We start from the raw sequence: 20,217 nt of genomic DNA, 5'->3' as shown, positions 1-20,217 counted from the left end.
TCATAATAAATTTATTAAAAAATATTTTATTGAAAATCAAATAAGAACTTTAATTCTTATTTTAATCAATAAAGATTTATGATTCAAACAAAAATATCCATAATTAAATTTAAAAGTAGAAATAAGAGAAAATTATATGGCTGGCTTTTATTAAAAACATCAAAATATTGTAATTTCTTTAATTAATAAAATTAAAAAATTTTTTAATATGGATCAATTCATCTAATAATTATCTTAATTTATTATTTTGTATCTTTCAATCTTATTAAAAAAAATTGTTAATTTATGTTTAATTTTACTATTTTTTTGCTAAGAAAATTACAACATTTAGATAAATTATAATCGTTAAATGAAATTACTTGAGCAATTTATAATTTTTATTAATTAAATTTTTTCAAAAATATTCGTGATAATATAAATTTGCTTCAAGTCAAGAAAATAAATTAAGCTAATCTGTTAATTTATGAAGAAATAACTCTTAATTTTATTTGTTTTAATCTATATTTCTACATGTAAATTTAATAAGGAATGTTAGTAACTTAGAGTTTAGTTATTTGTTAATTTATTTCTTTTAAATAAAAGAACAAATTTCTTGAATTTTTAGTTAAATATGAATTCAAAAAAATATAAACATGAAATGAATGAGTTGAGTTATCTTTTATAATTTGTTATGGATAAGACGAAGTTTTTCCAAATGAAATTGGTCTTTTTCTTTATTTATTTATTTTTATTTAATATTTGCTTTTTTCTTTAAACCAACAAAAATTCCATCATAAATTTAATTAAGAATCAATTTTTTGCACAGTAACTTATTATTAATCATTGTTAAGATTATAGCAAAAAAGGAATAATTTATATGGAAGACAATTAAAAGGTTTAGCAGAAATAAGCAGAATAAGCTTCAAATAATTAAAGGCCATCCTTAAACCAAGCAGCCAGGAAATAGCAAAGTTTTAGATAAAGTTTAATTGGTAAAGATGGTAGGGCTACTACAGGCAAAGGAAATTTAGATAGTATTATTGTTAATGAAGCAGTTAATGCTTTGGTTTATGGAGATGTAATTAATAGATACACAAAAAGTGGAAAGAAAAAACATGAATGCTTTTTCTATTTGCTTGAAACAGATTGTAACATCTTATAATGGCTATCTGCCCACAAAAAATTTAGTGAATCAAGGATTAAATTAAGCGAAATTAAAAACATACAATCCAAACCTTCTTTAACAGAAATTAATAACTATGATTCATCAGTCTCGCTTTGCTTGACAATGGATGGAGGATTTGAGTTAATTTTAGAATTTAATGATAAAAAGACACGAGATAAGTGGTGGAAAGGACTTCTATTTGTAAAAGAGTATGGTCCAGACTATGACATTTAGAAGTAGCAATTTTATATTTTATAGTTTTTTTAAATTAGTATGAATCTAACCAGCGTTTTATGGTTGTAAATTCCCTTAAGCATTCAAGCAAAATATAATAAACTTATGAATGAATTTTATTTAAGTTATGAAAAAAAATAGAAATTTAATCATGAAAATTATAAGTTCATTATTATAAATTTGTTTTCTAAAAAAAATATTGAAAGTAAGAAAGCCAATTAAATAGTTACTTTGAATTTGAAATATGTTAATAACTTACAATCAAAAAGCAACCAAAAAATATATAAATATTTATTTATTTAGCATTGAAAATGATTGAAAATGTAAAATTAATTTTGTTTTTTAAAAGTTATTAGACAAAAGAGCAATTTATTGCTTAGCTGCTTCTTGGAGCTGAAATCGATAAAAAAAAGAAGATTACTGATAAAGAGGTAAAAAAGCTATTAAGAAAGCTTTTAATACAAATTAATAATGAAGAGCTAGAAGACAAAATTAAAAAGTACTACAAAAACAATGAAAAATCATTAACTTATAACGAATTCATAGAATTAACAATAACTTTACTTGAAAAGCCAGAAATATAACCTATTTACTAATCATATTGCACAAACAATAATATGATATTGCAAAAGGATATATTGAAGTTCTACCAGAACGAATAAGGAGAAAATTATGACGAAAAGCAAGTGTTATCGAAAATGAACAAACTTACAAAAGGCAGAGAAAAGAAAATGATTAATTATTTGTCATTTTGTCAGCTAATATTCACAGGGGATAATTCTATTTTTGATCCTGCAAAATAAGTCATATCGGTATCTAAATATTTCATTTAAAATCAAATTAATTCTTCTTTATATTAATAATCTTTGATGTTTTTTTAAAAGCATTAATATCTTAAATAGGGTTTATTCGAAAAAGATTTTAATTTACAATTTGTTCAAATAAATTTTAATCAAGTTTTCAATACTTTTTAACTTATTTCTAGCTAATTGTTCTTTTAATATACGCCCCAAGTAGACAATAATTAAATATATAAATTAATTAATTTATTTAATTTAAATTTATAAAATCATCATTATTATCATTAAAATTTTTGATAAAAATAAATAATTTTTATTAAAATAGAATATGGACAAACCTCTTTCTGATTACTTTATTAATAGCTCTTTCAGATCTTACTTGGTTTATGATTTAGTCACTTAAACAAAGGATTTAACAAAAGCATACATTTATTTATTGTAAAAGGGAGTTAGGCACCTTGATATTTATTGTTAGGTAAATATTAACTAATTTATTAAAAATAATAATTTAGCAAAATTAGTTAAAAATTTATTCATAAAAACAATAAATAATGGATTGAATTTTAAATCACAAACTTATTACTTTAATTAGAGATGTTCGGTATTAATTTATTTTTTTGTATATCGATACTGATACTATAGAAAATAGAATATCTATCGAGGCTTGATAAATCTAATATTTCGATATTATTTACCCAAAATTAATGAGAAAAAATCAAAATTACATATTTATTGATACTTTAAAAATCTAATATCGAAGTTCAATATATGGGCACAACTCTAATTTTAGTGCTTAAATCAAGTTTTTATTTTTCTTTAATAAATAAAGCTATTTTTTATCCAATAAAAAAAGCAATTTTATATCCAATAAATATAGCTATTTAATTTCTTATAAATATTGCAATTTTGAATGTATTAAATAAAGCTATTTTATAAATAAATTTTAGGATGGAGAATCAGGAGTTCCTGAAGCCTTATAAGGAGTTTTTTAGGTAACTCCAGTTAGTGTTGAAGATATTTTCAAGGCGATTAAACAATATGGATTTGAAAGAAGTGTTTATCCAATAATTATAAATTTGGAGCATGAATGCTCTGTGAATTAATAAAATTTAATAGCTTAATTTTTGGTAAATGTGTTCTAGGATATGCTTTATAGGCTTCCTGAGGATTTTATTTCGTTAGATTATCTTCCCTCACCTAATTAACTTAAAAAGAAAATCATCATAAGAGCTAAAGGAAAGCTGGCAAACATAATATCATTGTATGAAAAAAAAGTATACAAAAAAGTAAAGGAAAGAGAAGAGAGAGAGTAGTATGAGAGGGAGATGAAGTTAAAAGAAGAAGAGTAAAGAAAAAAGAGATAAAAAAAAGAGGAAGAAGAAAGAATGAGAAAATAATAATAAGAGGAAGAGGAAGAGAATGAAGAAGAAGATGATGATGAATATGAATATGATGACAGTTACAGTGGGAAAAAAAGTAATTAGAAGAGTAAGAATAACAGCAACAAAAAAAATAACAGTAACTAAAAGAAACCTATTGTTTAGTAAAAGACCATCCAAAAAAAACCATAAAATGGCCCTAATATAACTCGAGATAATAGCAAATAACCATCTATAGCTTTATTAGGATAGCTAAATAAAAAGTAGCCAAATGAAATTGAGCAACTGATAGATTTAGAATTGAATTTAGATAAAGAATTTTTAAACGAAGATAATTATGCAACAATAAAAACTAATTAAATCAATCAGTTTTAAATTTTATAAAATAAGGCTCTTATAACTGCTAACAGAGAGATTAAATCCATGGTCATTCAATAGTAAAATTCATAGTATAGTCTTGTAGAAAATCCTAAAGAAGCAATGCAAAGGAAAATGAGAACTGATTAAATTTAATTTTAAGAAGCAAGATCACCTTCCTTGAAGTCATAGCAATCCAACAAACAAAGGAGACACACCGCAAGGTAAAAATAAATTTATTTTTATTATTATTAGTACAGACTTAAATCAAAATATAGTTTTTAAGTATAGAAGAATATTCTTTGTTGTTTTATAAGAAAAAATGAAGAAATTTTATAATCTTTTTAGATTTTATCACTTTTAAATAATAATAATTTTCATAATTATTATTTACAATAAAGCACATGTTCAAAATATTTTTTTAATTTAAATTTATTTCTTAAGTTAAAAAATTCAGTTTTTAAACAGAATCTAAAATAAAATAGCAACGAAACTCCACAAATCAAAAATAAAAATCACTTTTCATATTAATTTAGAAATATTAAAATATGCAAATAATAACAAATAATTATCAAAATTTCATATAAACTTTAAGTATCATAAAAAACGATACAAATTATCAACAAAGGTAATGTCTCAATAATTTTGTATCATTTTTAATTGAAATTTGATATTTAAAATCAACTATTTATTTATTTTAACAAAAAAAAAATTTATTATTTTAAAAAATAAATAATAAAAAAGTTATAATCTTGTTTTTTTAAATTTATTTTTTTTTGATTATTTACAATTTTAATTTTCTTTATTTTAATTAAATTCCTTACTTTATTATTTATTCATTTTTTAGTTGAAATTATATTTGTAATATATTTGAAATATGTTTAATATTAATTTTTCTAGAAAATCTTCTTTTTTTGATTTTTTACACATTTCAGAATAAGGTTTGTGGCTTTTGTAATTAAATTTTAATCACTTCTAAATAGAAAAATACTCTTTAATCTTCTTTTCTAAATTTTTATTTAAGAATTTACTAATATCATATTTAGATCTTCCTCTTTTAAGCAAATCCCTCATTTAGAAATACCTTTTAAGTCAGATGTTCCACTATATGAGTATCATGGAAGTTAGCCAAATGTAAACTTAGTTGCTAACAAAGATGAAAATTTTGCAATGGATTCTCCCGTCTTTATTAAACACTAAAATGTAAACGAAAAAAAGAGACACTCTTTGCTTTACATGGCTAGGAAAAGAGCTTCGTTTGAGAACTTGCCTATAGGCAGCATACTAAATAATGCTTAAACATAGCAGAATGAATCTTAAAAAGATTTACTGTAGAATAATTCTTTTTATGGAGATAAAAAATTATTAAATGGAGAACAAGATAATGACGATGATGATGAAAGCAGCGATTTTGTTTCTTAAAATAGGGACATCACTAGTTAGATTCTAATCTTTGATAATAACAAATCAACAAATGTAAAAGAAAATCTTCAAAATATTTTTAAAATATTATTTTTATTTTATAAAATTCCAAGCAAAAATAAAATAAAAATTAAATATCAATCTTATCTAAAATAAATAAAGAATATTAAATTTTATTTAAAAACAAATAAAGATCTTTAGTTTAAAAATAAAACTACCTTATACCTAAAATACCATTTATGACAAAACTAATTTTTTTATAAAAAAATCATAAATGCAATAAATTTTTTTAATAATCTGTCACATAAAAATATTTTACATTTTTTATTATCCAAATTTAAATATTACTTTGTTTGTTTTTTTTAATAAAATTTAAATGCTTTTTTCTATTAATTTTAAAGAAATAAGGAGTTGATGATATTAATGCTATATTAAGTAATGCGATAAACAATGGTGGAAATAATGGAGGAGATAATGTTTCTATAAGAGGAGATATGATGCAGAACTCAACATACTCACCTGATTTCAAAATTGTAAATATGAAATCACAAAAAAATATCAAAAAAAAGAATAGTGTTCCTATTTCTAATAATATAGAATAATGCACTGCTTTATTTGCATGTAAGTATAGCATTTAATAAGAGCTTTCTATTTGGAGCTTTTCCTAATTGAGCGAATAGAAAATCTCTTAAATAACTGTTGCTCTAATTATGAATCCCTAAGAAGAAATGAACTAGCAAATAGTTAACCATACAAGATAGTATTTGTTAAGGACCTACCCAAAATAAGCAAAAAGCGATCATTCAAATTATAACTTTTTGCAGACTATGGTGAGTGGGTGTTAATTTTCTGCTATGAACTATTATACATAGGATCTTTATCTTCTTGCTTATTTACAATATTTCAAGTAAAATGCTTCATGTGGATATGTGCTCAAACCACCCTGGCTCCTCTCATCGACTGCAAAAACTTCAAACCAATATTTTGAAAAAGAAGCATCAAAGCCTAAAATTTGGCTCAAAGTAGAAATCATAAGCGCTTAAAGCCTTAGAATACCTGGCGATGAAGAAAAAATATTTTCACCTTATATCAGCATAAGATTAATAGGAACAGCCTTAGATATTTAGGCAAACGAAAATCTTTTTGTATCAAATTAGGTAAAAAATAATAGCTGCTATAACCCACAGTTTGAAAACTGTATTGCTGATTTTACTGTTTACATCCCAGAATTAGCCTTTGTCATTTTTCAAGTATACGATAACCCTGAATGCTAAGATCGCTTCGCTTAATACGCAATCCCAGTTAGCTGTATCCGTAAAGGTTTCCGTACAATTCCTCTTTTAGATTCACAACTAAACCCAATTCCAAACTCTTTTCTATTTGCTCATATAAGTATAGAAATACTAACATAATAGTAGCAACAACAAAATCAACAAACACTAAAAACTTAAAACAACTAAATAAACACTTCAACATAAGGTCTTAGCAAAAAAAGTAAAAACGCTCAAAATAACTAACCTAGTTTACATAATATCACCTCTATTTGATTTGTAAGAAGTAAATTAACACTTGATATTCAATATATCAAATCAGTTGAGTGTTACAGTTTACAGTATAGAGAATAAGAAAAAGTAAATAAATAAATAATTAAATCAATCAATCAATATAAAACTTCCTTCATATCTTAAATTATCTAATTAAATAAAAAAAATAATTAAATTGAATTTTATAGTTATAAAGTTATCTCAAATAAAGCAATATAAAATAAAATAAATGAATGAATGAATGAATGAATGAATGAATGAATAATAAATAATGTATAATAACTTCAACTTATTAAATAAAAATATAAATTAATTATTTTCTTTATATGCTAACAACTAATTTACTTAAATTAATTATACCTAAAAATATATTTGTATAGTTCAACAAAGTTAAAAATTTATTTATTGATAACAATAATATGTTAAATATTGATTTAACTTAGCAAATTCTTATTTTATTAACTTTTTAAGGAAATAGTATTATTTCATTTTAAGCTTTGATAAACTAATTCATCTTCAAAAAATAAATAATAAAATCAAATTATATTTCAATTTTTACTTTTTAAGCTATTTTTTCAAATCGTTTTCATCACACGTTTTATGAGACACAATTTTTTGTCAATTTATTTGTGATTTTTGTTAAATCTTGTTTTTAACTAAAGTTGAAAATATATTTTAATGATAATTATTTATTTCATTTTTTGTATGAAGATTATTATTCTTGATTAGATATCAAAAGCTATCTTTCTTAATATCTTTGTATTTTTTTTAGTAAGCTACTTTAGATCTTAAGTTGCTTGCAGCTTTTATATGATATTTAATGTTAATAATTTATAATTTGATTTCGTAGATAGATCGAATTTTAATTAATAATTTAAACAATTTCATTTATGAGATTACTTACGTATTTTCCAAATATATATATATTAATTAAGATTGAACAATCGCTTATCTAACTAAGTAGCAGATTCTATAAATTATACTTAATTTTATATTTGATAAACATTAAGACTATAGATAATTTATATACTGCATCAAAGTGGAAGAAAAATTGAATCTTTTCACATAATTTAAAAAAAGTTTCTAAAATAATACGTAATTAACTAAATTATTCTTTAAGCTCATTTAAACATTTTCAAGCATTGAAATTGAATATTAGTTTACATCTAGGCAATAATATTGATCTATTAATTTAATACGAAATATATTTACAAGAGAATTTTTTCTTTTAAAAGATAACTTTAACTAAATAATTTTGGTTATATTAGGAAATAAGTTAACTTGTTATTAATCTTTATTGTGTTTTATTTAAAAATACAATTTAAATGTTTCAATTTATGGTTTTTTAACTAGCTAAAATATAGTAAAAATAAATAATACAAGAGTGTTATGAAAATTGTGATTTATTAATTAATTACCTTTCATTTGCAATTATGAGATGTGATGTAATCGATATATTTTAAATCAATCATAACTCACTAAATAAAAAGTATTTAATTAACTTATTTTTATAATTGAATTATAAAAATGCATGGATTGAAAGGATTAAAAAAGTTTATTTTAATTAATTGGGCATTGCAAATTATTTAGTTAATAAAAATTAGGTGAAAGTACTCACTGATTGATAAAGTGATTAATTTATTTTCTAATTTTTAAACTTTATTAATATTCTTAAGCTTGATATTTATTTTTTGATAAATAATTTAACATTTTTCTCTATATATCAAACAAAACTTCTTTTATATACCAACAACGAGAGCGAAGAATAATAATTATAAAAATAATTAAAACAAAAATAAATACAAATTTCTATTTTCAACAAATTGCTGATAAACCAAATAAATAAAAAAAAAGCAATCTATCTGTCTGTTTAAGAATACTGTTGAGCTTAAAAAATTATTAGACTGGATCTCATATTATGCAAGGCGGTTAGTATGGAATGCCTGTGAGCAAAAAAATACAATTTAAACTCAATTTTGTGAAATCAGAAGCATTTGATTTTTCTGAAGACACTCTTATCAGGTTTAAAGGAAAATACAAAAGAGAATCGATATAAAAGCTAAAGCTTTCATTCAAAAAAACTACTAAAAACATTGATTGCTGGATTTAAAATTTGCAAAATAGCTAAAATTACTAAACTGATAGTAATAGTACTGCGGCTCCTAGTGATACTTCTCAAGAAAACATTTAGATTCCTTCTTGAAAGAGGTATTTTTATTAATTAAATATAAACATCATCAAATTTTTTCAGGTTAATTATTCAAATATTAATTTTAATTTCCCTAAAATTTTTTAATTTTGTGAAATAGCCAACAAAAATAATTAATTAATTAAAAACAAATATTAGAAGTTTTTTTTATAGAAAGAATTAATTATTTGTTTCGATAACAAATTTATTTTTTGTTCCTTCATAAAAAGTCTATCTTATTGAAATAGTGAAATCAATACAATTTCTAAAATAAAATTTATATATTTATTCAAAAAATATTCATCACTCTTATTTATTTATTTATTTATTTATTTATTTTATGACAAATTGTAGGTAATTAAAAATACTCCCCACCATAAATAAATTGAAGAATCTTATTGATTTAGCAACTAAAATAAGACAAGTTGATTGATTTATAAACATTATAGTAATTAAAAAGTCTTGGCTCATCCTATTTGCTATTTGTATCTCTGAATAATTTTTTCCCCTCCACACTTCTAAAATTTACTTATTAATAAATTATAAAATACTATTAAAAATATAAATACAAAACTCCTTAAAGGTGTTCTTACAAAATTTTGATTGAAAAAATTCACTTTAATAAATAACATACAAAATAACTCTCAAAACTCTTATCATAAATAAATAAGCTAAAAGCTGAAAGAATATTTTTTCATAAATATTAAATATATAAATTAAATCTTAAAATTGTTTGTTTAATTATATATATAATTATTCTTAAAGCTGTAATCATTTATAACCATATTCATATTTTATTAAAAAAAAAATTTAAAATTCCATAATTACTTATAACCCTTAAAATAATATTTGTATTTAAAGAGGAGTTCTAGGATTTAAAATATAAAATACAAATAATAGGGTTAACCATATTTATCTATTCAAACGATCATTTATAATTAAAGAGTAAAAAATTTTATTAATTAATAAAAAATGAAAATCATTTATGGACTATTTGATTAAAATTAGAAAATATATAAAAAATCTTAGTTTAAATATTCAAATTCAAATTTGAAATTTAGTAACTAAATAAAATAAAAATATTATGAAATGTATATGTATTTATCTATCTATCTATCTTATTTTTGGTTGAGATTTATATGTTTTATATTGCTTGAGTTATTTTTTATTTTTGTTTCTTGTGTTTTTAATTGTTTTTTATCTATTTTATCTTATATTTTATTTATTTATTTTTTTAATTTATTTTTAATTTTTATTTATTTTTATCTTTTTCTTTCTTTTTTATAGTCTCTGATGTTGCTCTTTTGCTCTTTAGGTTCCTAGTTTAAAAAATATTTTTATATACGGAATAAGACATAGGAGAAAGCGTTCTAGTCCTTTTTATTTTTCTTTTTTTCTGTTGTAAATTAGATTCTTTTTTTGGCAAGGCGGAGGATTTTGGGATTGCAATAATTATCTGGCGGGCTAGATAATTAGCTTTTGAGGGGGAATTCGTTTGCCATTTTTAAGATTGAATTTAATCAATCCATCGGAATGAAATATCTCTATTCTATTAATTAATAAATAATTAACACATCTCTCTAATTTGTATAACCATTCAATATGAATTTGGTTATTAGAGATATTTCATTCATTCTCTGGAGTAAAATGTGATTATTTTTTAAAAACTTCGAATCTATCTACAACAGTTTACAATCAGAAAAATAAAAATTATCCAGATCTAGCTATTCTCAGGGTGAAGTGCTCTAGTACTCTATGGTTCTCTACTGCCTAAATCGCTTTTCTAACTCTAGCAATGGTTTCCGTTGAAGTAGCATTCCAATTTTGTTGGTTTGTAGGTAAAAACTAAGTGACATCGCAGAAAAATTTGTAGAATCGTATCATTCTGGAACATTTTATTTTTTTCTGGATGAGAGGAGTTTTAAAAACTTTCGCGATGATTATTAATCTCCATTCGGATTAACAAGTCGCTAGGAATGAACTTCAATTCTCACTGCATGGCGGTCATTTCGATTTAAGCAAGTAAAAGAGGACATTCTCGAGCATCTTCATAAAAAAAGGAACCATTTCTGATTTTACGAATTGGCGCTGTCATTAGTGGCCTATTTTCTTTTATTGATTCTGTTACGATTAATTTTAATTCATAAATTTCCTTTAAAATTAATTTCAAAGATATGAAAAATAAAGAGAAAAGAAATAGTTGTAAATTCAATTTTGAAAATCATGATCAGAGACAAGTGAAGTGAAATTTTAATTAGATTGATTGATAACAATCAATTATATTTTTTTCTTAGATTTACAATATAAGAAATTTATTATTAATCAAAAAAGCCTTCTTTATTTTTTTAATAAAAAATCATTTTAATTATTTGTTTGAAATTTTAAATCAGCATTTAACGAATCACTCAACAATAAATTAATTATGTGAATAAATTTAAAAAATATAATTTTGTATAAACTTTATGTGTTTAAATTCATATTTTAAAAATGAAATAGTAAATAATAAACAGATTATTAAATATTTAGAATTAATTGTGCTTTCTTTTTAAAAATAAGCTATTTCAATTTAATTTGCAATAAAATTAAAATTTAATAATAATCTACGCTTTAAAAGTTTTAGATAGAATAAGAAGAGTATTCAATGATTATTTTTATTGAAAATCTTCTTTGATTTTATATACTTATCTTATTTTATTAATATACAAACCTACTACATTAAAATATTTAAAAGATTACTTTAATAGCAAAAATTTCGATATTAAAAACTATTGTGTTTATTTCAAAAAATGTAAAACGATAATTCAAAATTTGAAAAAATAATCAATGATTAAATTGATGAAATAATATTTTTTTTATTTTTATAATAGAATATTTATTTATTTTAACAATTTTAGTAATTTAATTTTTATTCATTTTTTAATTTTTAAAATAATAAGAATGGCGATTGAGAAATGTAATAAATGCCAAATTTCTTAATAATAAATTTGTTTAAATTTTTGGTTTTTAAATAAAATCATTATTTTTTTTGTTGGTTTTTAATTTAAAAACTAATATAATAATGAATATTTTATAATATTTTTAAATTTTAATTTATTTTTTATTTTTTTAAAAGGACTCTTTATCAATAATACAAATTTGAATAATGAAGACCTTTTAATTAATTATGAAAAAAATTGAGAAAAATAGTGTTTCTATTTTGTTTGTTTGTATGATTGTTATTGATTGTTTTTTTCATAAATTTTTGTAAAAAGTGGGAAAAATATTTGAATATTTTTCATAATAATTAAATATAAAAGAAGATATCTTTAAACTAAAATAAAAAAGAAAATTGATTGCATATGATTAATAAAATGACGATTCGTTCTTTCTTTTAAAATTCAAAATAGAAGGTCCGTATCTCTCTAGTTTTTTAAGCCCGGTTGCAATAAACCTATCATATTCTCTAAATTAAAGTTTTTAAATCTCCGAAATCTGAATGACATATCTTTTGATTAGAAATAATCATAAATATGCATAGCAAAGTATCAATCCTAGATAGCGTGATCTAAAAAGATCAATTGGAATTGGTAGTTAATTATTTAGCTCCAATAGATATTTTAATTCAGATTTCATTTATCCTCACCCCGAGCATACAGCCAAACCAATAGAGAATATAATAGCGCACAATTTAACAATGAATTTTACATGCTTTGTAGAGAAACCGGATTCTATAAAAAATAAATTAATCATATGAAAAAAAAGAGAATCGTCTGACTTTCACTATTAAATAAAATTTAAAAAATATTCAATTAAAAGAAAAAAAAATAAATATTTAAATTAAAAAATTAAAAAGATAAATAAAATTAAATAAATTAATAAAAATAAATAAATTAATAAATAGCTAACAAACTAATTAAAAGCACTCAAGCAAATAAAAAACAAACAAGACATAAAACAAAATAAACACAAATGAAGCAAACTAAATATTAAAAAATATAAAATAAAAGATATTAAATTAATTTATAAGCATCACCTTTAAAATTTTTTATTTTAACTTACTGCTTCACTTTATCCTTCATTTTTTATTTAAATTCCTTATTTTTAAATTTTAAAAATTTGATTTGAAAATATTTTTTATAAATAAATATGAGATAATTTTGAAATAAATAGTTTAAATCTACTTTATTATTTTTTAAAATATATCATTTTATTTCATTTTCTTGGAAGCCATATAAACGAAAGGTTAATTAATTATAAAATCTTATAATCTCAAAACTATGAATAACTATAAACTTGCATTTCAACTTAGACCATTTTGATCCAATATCTTATTGAAATTAAGAATGAATGAAAGGTCATTTTATGATTATTATAATTTAGTTTATTAAATCTTTTTTTTGAAAAACTTATTTAAGAAAAAAATAAATTATTTAATTTTTAAAATTTTATTTCGTTGATTTTATATAAAAAAATGAAATTTATAATAGAATATTTTTAATTTAAAAAAATTAGTCTAAATATTGAATTCTTGCAGAAATAAAATTATATTGTAATTTTTTTTTTTTTTTTTGAGTAAAGTGATTGTGTTTGAGTAATTATTATTAAAATTTATATGAGTAAAATGATTGTATTTGAGTTATTGAAATTGAATTTATAAAAAATAAAAAATTAGTGATCAGAAATAATGAATGAATGATAGATAGTTCTAAAAATTTTGAATAAATTATGTTATGCGAAAATTTAATTGAATTAAATATTTAGTATATCCATCCAGTTTATTTATTTATTTATATGGGAAAGATATAAATTTAAATTTGATTTGATATCAAAATAATTATTGAATGAAATTTTTAGTTAAGGATTTATAAAATTTCTTTTTTGATTTTGGAATTCTACTTTAATGTAAAAACCTGAAATGTAAATCTCAAAAAGTTTATTTGTTTATTTAAATAATTTTTGTTGAAAATTAAGATGAGATTGATAGAATTTGTGAAACAACATTTATGTGTAAATTAAAGAGATGAATTATGACTGTTTAAAAAATTAGGAAAGTTGATTTAGTCATTTTTGCAGGGTTAGTTAGTTATTTAGTAAGGAGTTATGATTTTTAAAAGATATTAAATGTGCAGGTTTTAATGCTATTTAGTATATGTGTTTGTTAGCTTGAAAAATAAAATTAACTAACTTGAGCAGCAAGCAACATATTGAATCAATCTACTTATAATTTTGCATGAAATAACTAGCTAGTTTCTTTATTTTGATTAAAAATATTTATATAAAGAAAAAGATTTGCTTAGTGAGATCAATGCAATTAATTTAAAGTGATTTGAAGCAAGCTAGAAAATCCATAAAAAGCGGAGATAATAGCGTAGTTACAAATATGCTGACTTTATACAAAATGCAAGGATGCAATTTAAAATAATTTAAAATATTCGAAGAGTATTTGATTAATTTGAGTGAGTTTAGCGATAGATTTATTTGTAGTTGACAGTATGATTATAAATTTAAATGGTTTAAATAACTATGCTATAAAAAATAGGGCATACGAAAAATATTAGTTACTTACATACTATGTTAATAGTTATTATCTTAATTTGAATATAAGCTAATGTGCAATATTTTATCCCTTTATTTTTATAATATATTTATGATTTTATTATATTTATTGTAATCAAGCGGATTCTTGGACCTTGACCTTAGCGTTAGCATTGGTGAGTCTAACACCGAGTTCAGCAGCTCTCTTAACTAAGGCAGCCTTAACTTAAGCAGAAATATTGTGAGCAATTTCACCGCAGTAAGTTCTGTTGTTCATTAAGAGAATTTCGAGATCAGCGGGGTTTCTAATCAAGAACTTCTTGAAGCCGTTGGGGAGTAAGTGCTTGGTGGCAGCATCAGAGGCGAAACCGATCTTAGCCATTCTTCTTTGGCCTCTGAATCTTCTTCTAACTCTGTTATCAATACCTCTGGGTCTTCTCCAAGAAGAATCTAATTTAGCGAAATCTTCACTTTCGAATCTAACGAACTTCTTTGTTCTCTTCTTGATGATCTTCTTGTGGGCAACGGGTTTAATAGCCATTTTTATTATTACTTTTATCCTTTTTTCTTTTAATTAATTAAATTGTTTTTTCTTTTCTTTGTTAAATTTTATATATTCAATACCTTCTTTTTTAATTTAATATATCCCTTATTTTGCTTTCTGTAATATTTGTGTTTCTTTTATGCTTTCCCTTCATTTATTTATCTATACAAACTTTCTTGTTGCTCACTATGTATTTCTTCTCTCTTATTCTTCTTTCTTTCATCCCTTTTATCTTTTTTAATTTCCCCCCTTCTAATACAATTTTGTCTTCTTTCATTTCTTTCTTTTCTTTATCTCCAACACAGACCAACCTCCACTAATCTCTACTCCTAAAAACAAACATGCCAAACCTCTTCCTGCAATAAATCTGCAATGCCCTCTCATCTTCTTCTTTTTTTTCTATTTTGCAAAATTATTCTCATTTTTTTGCTTTAATACTATCACTCAAATTTCAAAAATCTACCATTTTTTTTCTGTTAAATCTGCTGAATTTGATTAATAAATATTTTTTTATTTCTAATAAATTAATTAGAAAATTATTTATGATAAAATTAACTCATTTTAAATCTCCTAAATGCAATATTTGAATATTATATATTATTATTCATATAATCAATTCAATTTTATGTTTAAAACAATAACATTAAAAAATATTAAAAATCTATCACAAAATTAATAAATTATGTAAATATTAATTGCTATTTAGCTTTTGTGATTGAAAGAATAGCTAATGCATTTAAAAACGGCATTATTAATGACCCTAGATAATTAATTTATTAATTATAATTTAATAAAATCAACATTTTGATTTTTTTTATTAGTTTAATGTTTTTTTATAACATACAATTAATTTTTTGTAAAATCTTTAAAATATTTTATAAATTATTTTGTTATTAATTCGAAATTCAAAAGATAGTTTTTAATTATTTTTTTCAATTTAAGATATTAAAATAGGATTTAAAGAGGGAAGAATTTAAATCATAAAATTAAAACAAGAATTATAATTTAAGAGTCAACTAATAAAATATTTTTTTATTTTAATTTTATCTACAAAAATTGAATCCACCTTATTTATTTATTTATTAATTAATATATTTAATATGCTTGATACAAAAATTTGCAAGAGGATCAAAAAATTTAAAAACACTGTGAAGATATATTCCATTTTAATGACCGATACAACATGGAAATAAAATAATATTTATACACTTAAAAATAATTATATTTACTAAATATTTAAATATTTTAATCAATTCATTAGTAAATGGTCTGTCTATAGACACTCTTTCAATTTAATAGATTTTAATAATTAAATATCTTGTTTAACTAAATTTAAAAACTAAATATTCTAATTTATTTAAGATCTATTTATCACTCTAAAGAAAATTATGGAATTATCTTACTAGATAAAATTTAAATTTGCGTATCTTAATTATTAATTTAAATAGTGAAATAGTAATCAGTGTTTGGTTTAAATTAATATTAAGTTTCATTCATAGAGTTAATAGAAGTTCTATTAGGAAAATCTGATATGTAAAACTTGTTTTCACAAAGCTTAACTTCAATAATTAATTGTTTTACAAATTATTCTGTCACTAAGTCCTACAAATTTTTGCTTCCTTTCAATAATTAAGAGCAAAAAGAACTATTAACTTATCCAACAATGAAAGAATTTCTCCCTTAATTTCCTAAGTGCCTATTTTTATGAGCTTCTTCCTCGAATCCTATGCAGATATAATTTTAAGGCTTTTTATCGAATTCAACGATAAATTAGTAAATTTTATCTTGTTTGATTGGTTTCATGGAATACACTTATCCACAAAGTAACTTATTAGGAATTATTGATATCTTATTTGCACTGGTCTTAATTTTTATGTTAGCAGACTCCTTAAAAGTACTTGAAACCATATTACCAATTTAATTTACTTAACTACTCTTTTATATAATTTAAAGAGATCTGACCTTTTACATGATATCATCTTAAATTAATTTCAATTCTTATTCTTGCATTACAGCAATATTTTAAAAAATATCATCAATAACCTACTAGTTTTTATCAATATCCTAATACTTTTGTTTGATCAATTCATTTAATTATTACTCTAATATTGAGGGAGAGTTATTATTTTACGAGATGATATTCTAAATTTAACTGAAACCAGAAATCTGATTGTATTTATTTATAATGCCTTCGTAATCAAGCATCTAGCTAATCGCCATCATATCTTATTTTTTTTGTTATTCTAGTGATTCACATATTTCTTTTTTTAAATTTTCATAATAATCTTCTATATAGCTTATTTTTATTTTTGTTAAGAAATCTGGCAGAAGAATATTCTATGAGATATCTTAATATGTAGGTGGCCACTACGAAACAATTCGATTATTATTATATAGCCTATCGATAGAAACTAAAATTAATTTGTGTTTGTTCGCGTCTTCAAGGCAATAATTGCAGAGAAGTCTGCTTTTTATCTCTTCAGGCATTTCTTCATTTAAACAAAAGAATTTTATCTAATTATTCTGCTCTTCGTGTATGCTACAAAAATGATCTAATATATTCATTTTTTACTTTTTTTCTTCTTTTCTCTAACTTTTGATAACTATTTTCAATAATATCTTATCAAAAATAAATATTGAATAAAAATTTAAAAAAATATTTGATAAGGTTTAAACATACATGAAAAGATATAAAAACAATTCTTTTTCTTGATATATTCAATTATTGAAATTAATAAATAATTATTTTTATTTTTCTTAAATACTAACAAATATTTTCAAATACAAATAAACAAATTTAACACACTTTTTCATACTATAGTGCTTTTTAAAATAAATTTAAAAAAAATAATTTTCTATTGAATTATCAAAATTTGTTTAAATTAAATATTAATTACCTATCCAAAATTAAAAAAGCATTCATTATATTCTAGTATTTTATATAAAATTAATACTTAGCTTGATATTTTTGTTAATTAATGAGTTATTAATTAGAATAATTTACTAATTTTTATAAAAATTTTAAGCTTAATAAGCTCAAATTCAAAAAATAAATAACTTTAAGGATAGGATAATCAATTCAAATTTGTTTAAAAAAAATAAATAGATTTTAATATTTAATATTTTATTTAAAAGCAATTTATGATAAAATGAAAACAAATTTTATTTTTGATGGTCATAAAAGTGTAAAATTTGATATTATTCTGCTTGATAATATTTCAATTTATGTACTTTAATCGTAAATTAATATTGTTAAATAATATTATTCTTCTCTTTTAAATTTGTATTGATTTTAATTCATGCAATTAACTGCTCTTTTTTAAGGATAATCTGCAATGTAAAATTTATTTTCTTTAAGCAATACTTGAATGATCACATTTTCAACAAACTCATTTTAACAGATATCCTACAAATTTGTATTTCCTTTTACAAGCTCATTACAAAATAGGTCGTTTGTTTATCCGAAAATAAAAGAGTTACGGCCATAGCTACCAAGGTATCTGTTTTTAAGACTCTCTTCCTCAAAACCTATGCAAATGTAATTGGTTGGCTTTTATTTGAAATTGATAATAAATTCATAAATTAGGTCTTAATTTATTGGCTGCTCTGAATATACTTGACCAATTAGAGTTCTACTTGGTATTAACTAGATTCTTCCATTATTTTTCTCAATTTTTATTTGCTAAGAATCAGCATAGTTGCATTAAATCATGTTTTAAACAATATCACTTTATTAAAATTTTTAAAAATATGAGAATTATTATAATTTGTTTAAGATTTCTTCTTTAAGTCTAACTAGCTCGCTTTAATCTACTACATTATACAGATTCTTTTCACACAAAGAGTTTACAAAGGATTAATTTTAGTCTTTTTGTTAGTACTTCAGCTTTATTAAGTCTTCCAACTGCTATTCGATTTATTACAAAGATAAATTAGTGTGCTCGATTATCTTTGAGAATTAGTTGAAATCAGAAATTTCATAGTACTTTTAAATAAAATCTTGATTGTTTGATATCTCATAATGCAGCTTTATGTCTAGCTTTTTTTATTTTTCTATCATTTCGCATATTTAGTTTTTCAAATTATCATAGAAATCTACTATTTACTCTTAATCCAAATTTAAATGCTTTTGTTGAATCCCTTTTAAATTTATTTATTGGTGAAGAGGAGGCCATTGATTGAGAATTTTTGTGTTAATCTTTAGTCCATCTATGGACGCTAATATTAAATTCTACGAATTCGAATCTTCAAGACAATACTAGCAAAGCAGTCTACTTAATCCCTCAGGTAGATCTTTATTCATACAAATAAATTGCAAATTATTTTTTTAAAACTAGTGTCTCTAGCAGACAAGCTGATTTTGTCTCTCCATGGACTAAGAAGTAATTAGCTTTTTGATGAATAAAAATATATATATTGTATTTACTTAAAAAATAAATCAGCAATCAAATTAATTAATTGTTTTTGATAGAATTATATTTATTAAAATATGAAAATAAAATAAATACACTGGAATTAGTAATTAAAAGTATTATAAATAATATTATAAATATAAATAAGCAGATGTTCTTTGTGCATTTATTTTATTCTTACACTTTTCTATTACTCAAATTATAAAATATCTCACTGTAAAAAAACTTATTTGTTGATAACAGCTATTAATTTTAAGCTAAATAATGATTTGCTAAATTAAATTTAAAGAATTAAATAAACAAATTGCGTTTCAACATAAGATAAACTTTACTATTGTTTTTAAAATGCATTTTTTTTTTAAATAAATTTAAAAATAATAAATTAAATCTTAAATTTATGTAAATATAAAAAATAAATAAATGCTTATAATTAAAATAAAATTATTATTGAACTAACTGTTTAGAAATACTAAATTAAAAAATCATATTAATTGTTAATAGATTTATTTCAAAAATTAATAAAGGCCCATTTAATTAATCACAATTTCAAACTTGTAATGACTTTGACCAATCTCTATCCTTTTGTTAGTATTCCTTTTGATTAAATATAATTTAATTAATAATTTATATACAGTTAAACCTATTAAGTTGGCTAAGAGATAAATTGGTCATTATTTCT

The 20,217-nt window shown here is 21.6% G+C and overlaps 7 protein-coding genes across 7 annotated transcripts; 3 read left to right on the top strand and 4 right to left on the bottom strand. All coding sequences in view use genetic code 6, as the record gives it.

Annotated features, from left to right (window-relative positions):
• Positions 1 to 856: 856 nt before the first annotated feature.
• On the top strand, positions 857 to 6,883 carry TTHERM_00085110 (phosphatidylinositol-specific phospholipase C, X domain protein; the record flags this gene model as incomplete). Its single annotated transcript, XM_001012658.2, has 6 exons — positions 857 to 1,380; positions 1,728 to 2,190; positions 2,504 to 2,653; positions 3,126 to 4,138; positions 4,961 to 5,390; positions 5,738 to 6,883. The coding sequence occupies 6 exons, from the start codon at positions 857 to 859 to the stop codon at positions 6,881 to 6,883; spliced, it is 3,726 nt and encodes a 1,241-aa protein (XP_001012658.2).
• Positions 6,884 to 8,798: 1,915 nt separating this feature from the next.
• TTHERM_00085120 (hypothetical protein) lies at positions 8,799 to 9,083 on the top strand (the record flags this gene model as incomplete). The annotated part of the gene is made up of 1 exon (XM_001012659.1): positions 8,799 to 9,083. One exon carries the CDS (start codon positions 8,799 to 8,801, stop codon positions 9,081 to 9,083), a length of 285 nt encoding a protein of 94 aa, XP_001012659.1.
• A 957-nt stretch (positions 9,084 to 10,040) lies between these two features.
• On the top strand, positions 10,041 to 10,721 carry TTHERM_000085119 (transmembrane protein, putative; the record flags this gene model as incomplete). Its single annotated transcript, XM_012796782.1, has 1 exon — positions 10,041 to 10,721. One exon carries the CDS (start codon positions 10,041 to 10,043, stop codon positions 10,719 to 10,721), a length of 681 nt encoding a protein of 226 aa, XP_012652236.1.
• A 42-nt stretch (positions 10,722 to 10,763) lies between these two features.
• TTHERM_00085140 (hypothetical protein) lies at positions 10,764 to 10,952 on the bottom strand (the record flags this gene model as incomplete). Its single annotated transcript, XM_001012661.1, has 1 exon — positions 10,764 to 10,952. One exon carries the CDS (start codon positions 10,950 to 10,952, stop codon positions 10,764 to 10,766), a length of 189 nt encoding a protein of 62 aa, XP_001012661.1.
• A 3,766-nt stretch (positions 10,953 to 14,718) lies between these two features.
• On the bottom strand, positions 14,719 to 15,403 carry TTHERM_00085180 (60S ribosomal protein L32; the record flags this gene model as incomplete). Its single annotated transcript, XM_001012665.3, has 2 exons — positions 14,719 to 15,142; positions 15,207 to 15,403. The coding sequence occupies 2 exons, from the start codon at positions 15,401 to 15,403 to the stop codon at positions 14,719 to 14,721; spliced, it is 621 nt and encodes a 206-aa protein (XP_001012665.2).
• A 1,094-nt stretch (positions 15,404 to 16,497) lies between these two features.
• TTHERM_000085179 (ubiquitin family protein) lies at positions 16,498 to 17,823 on the bottom strand (the record flags this gene model as incomplete). The annotated part of the gene is made up of 1 exon (XM_012796781.1): positions 16,498 to 17,823. The coding sequence occupies exon 1, from the start codon at positions 17,806 to 17,808 to the stop codon at positions 16,498 to 16,500; it is 1,311 nt and encodes a 436-aa protein (XP_012652235.1). The 5' UTR covers positions 17,809 to 17,823.
• A 478-nt stretch (positions 17,824 to 18,301) lies between these two features.
• TTHERM_000085178 (ubiquitin family protein) lies at positions 18,302 to 19,498 on the bottom strand (the record flags this gene model as incomplete). Its single annotated transcript, XM_012796780.1, has 1 exon — positions 18,302 to 19,498. One exon carries the CDS (start codon positions 19,496 to 19,498, stop codon positions 18,302 to 18,304), a length of 1,197 nt encoding a protein of 398 aa, XP_012652234.1.
• Positions 19,499 to 20,217: the final 719 nt, after the last annotated feature.

Source organism: Tetrahymena thermophila (assembly GCF_000189635.1).
Source record: "Tetrahymena thermophila SB210 genomic scaffold scf_8254697, whole genome shotgun sequence".
NCBI lineage: Eukaryota > Ciliophora > Oligohymenophorea > Hymenostomatida > Tetrahymenidae > Tetrahymena > Tetrahymena thermophila.
The sequence above is the reverse complement of the archived record's forward strand: the minus strand, read 5'-3'. Positions and strand labels throughout refer to the sequence as shown.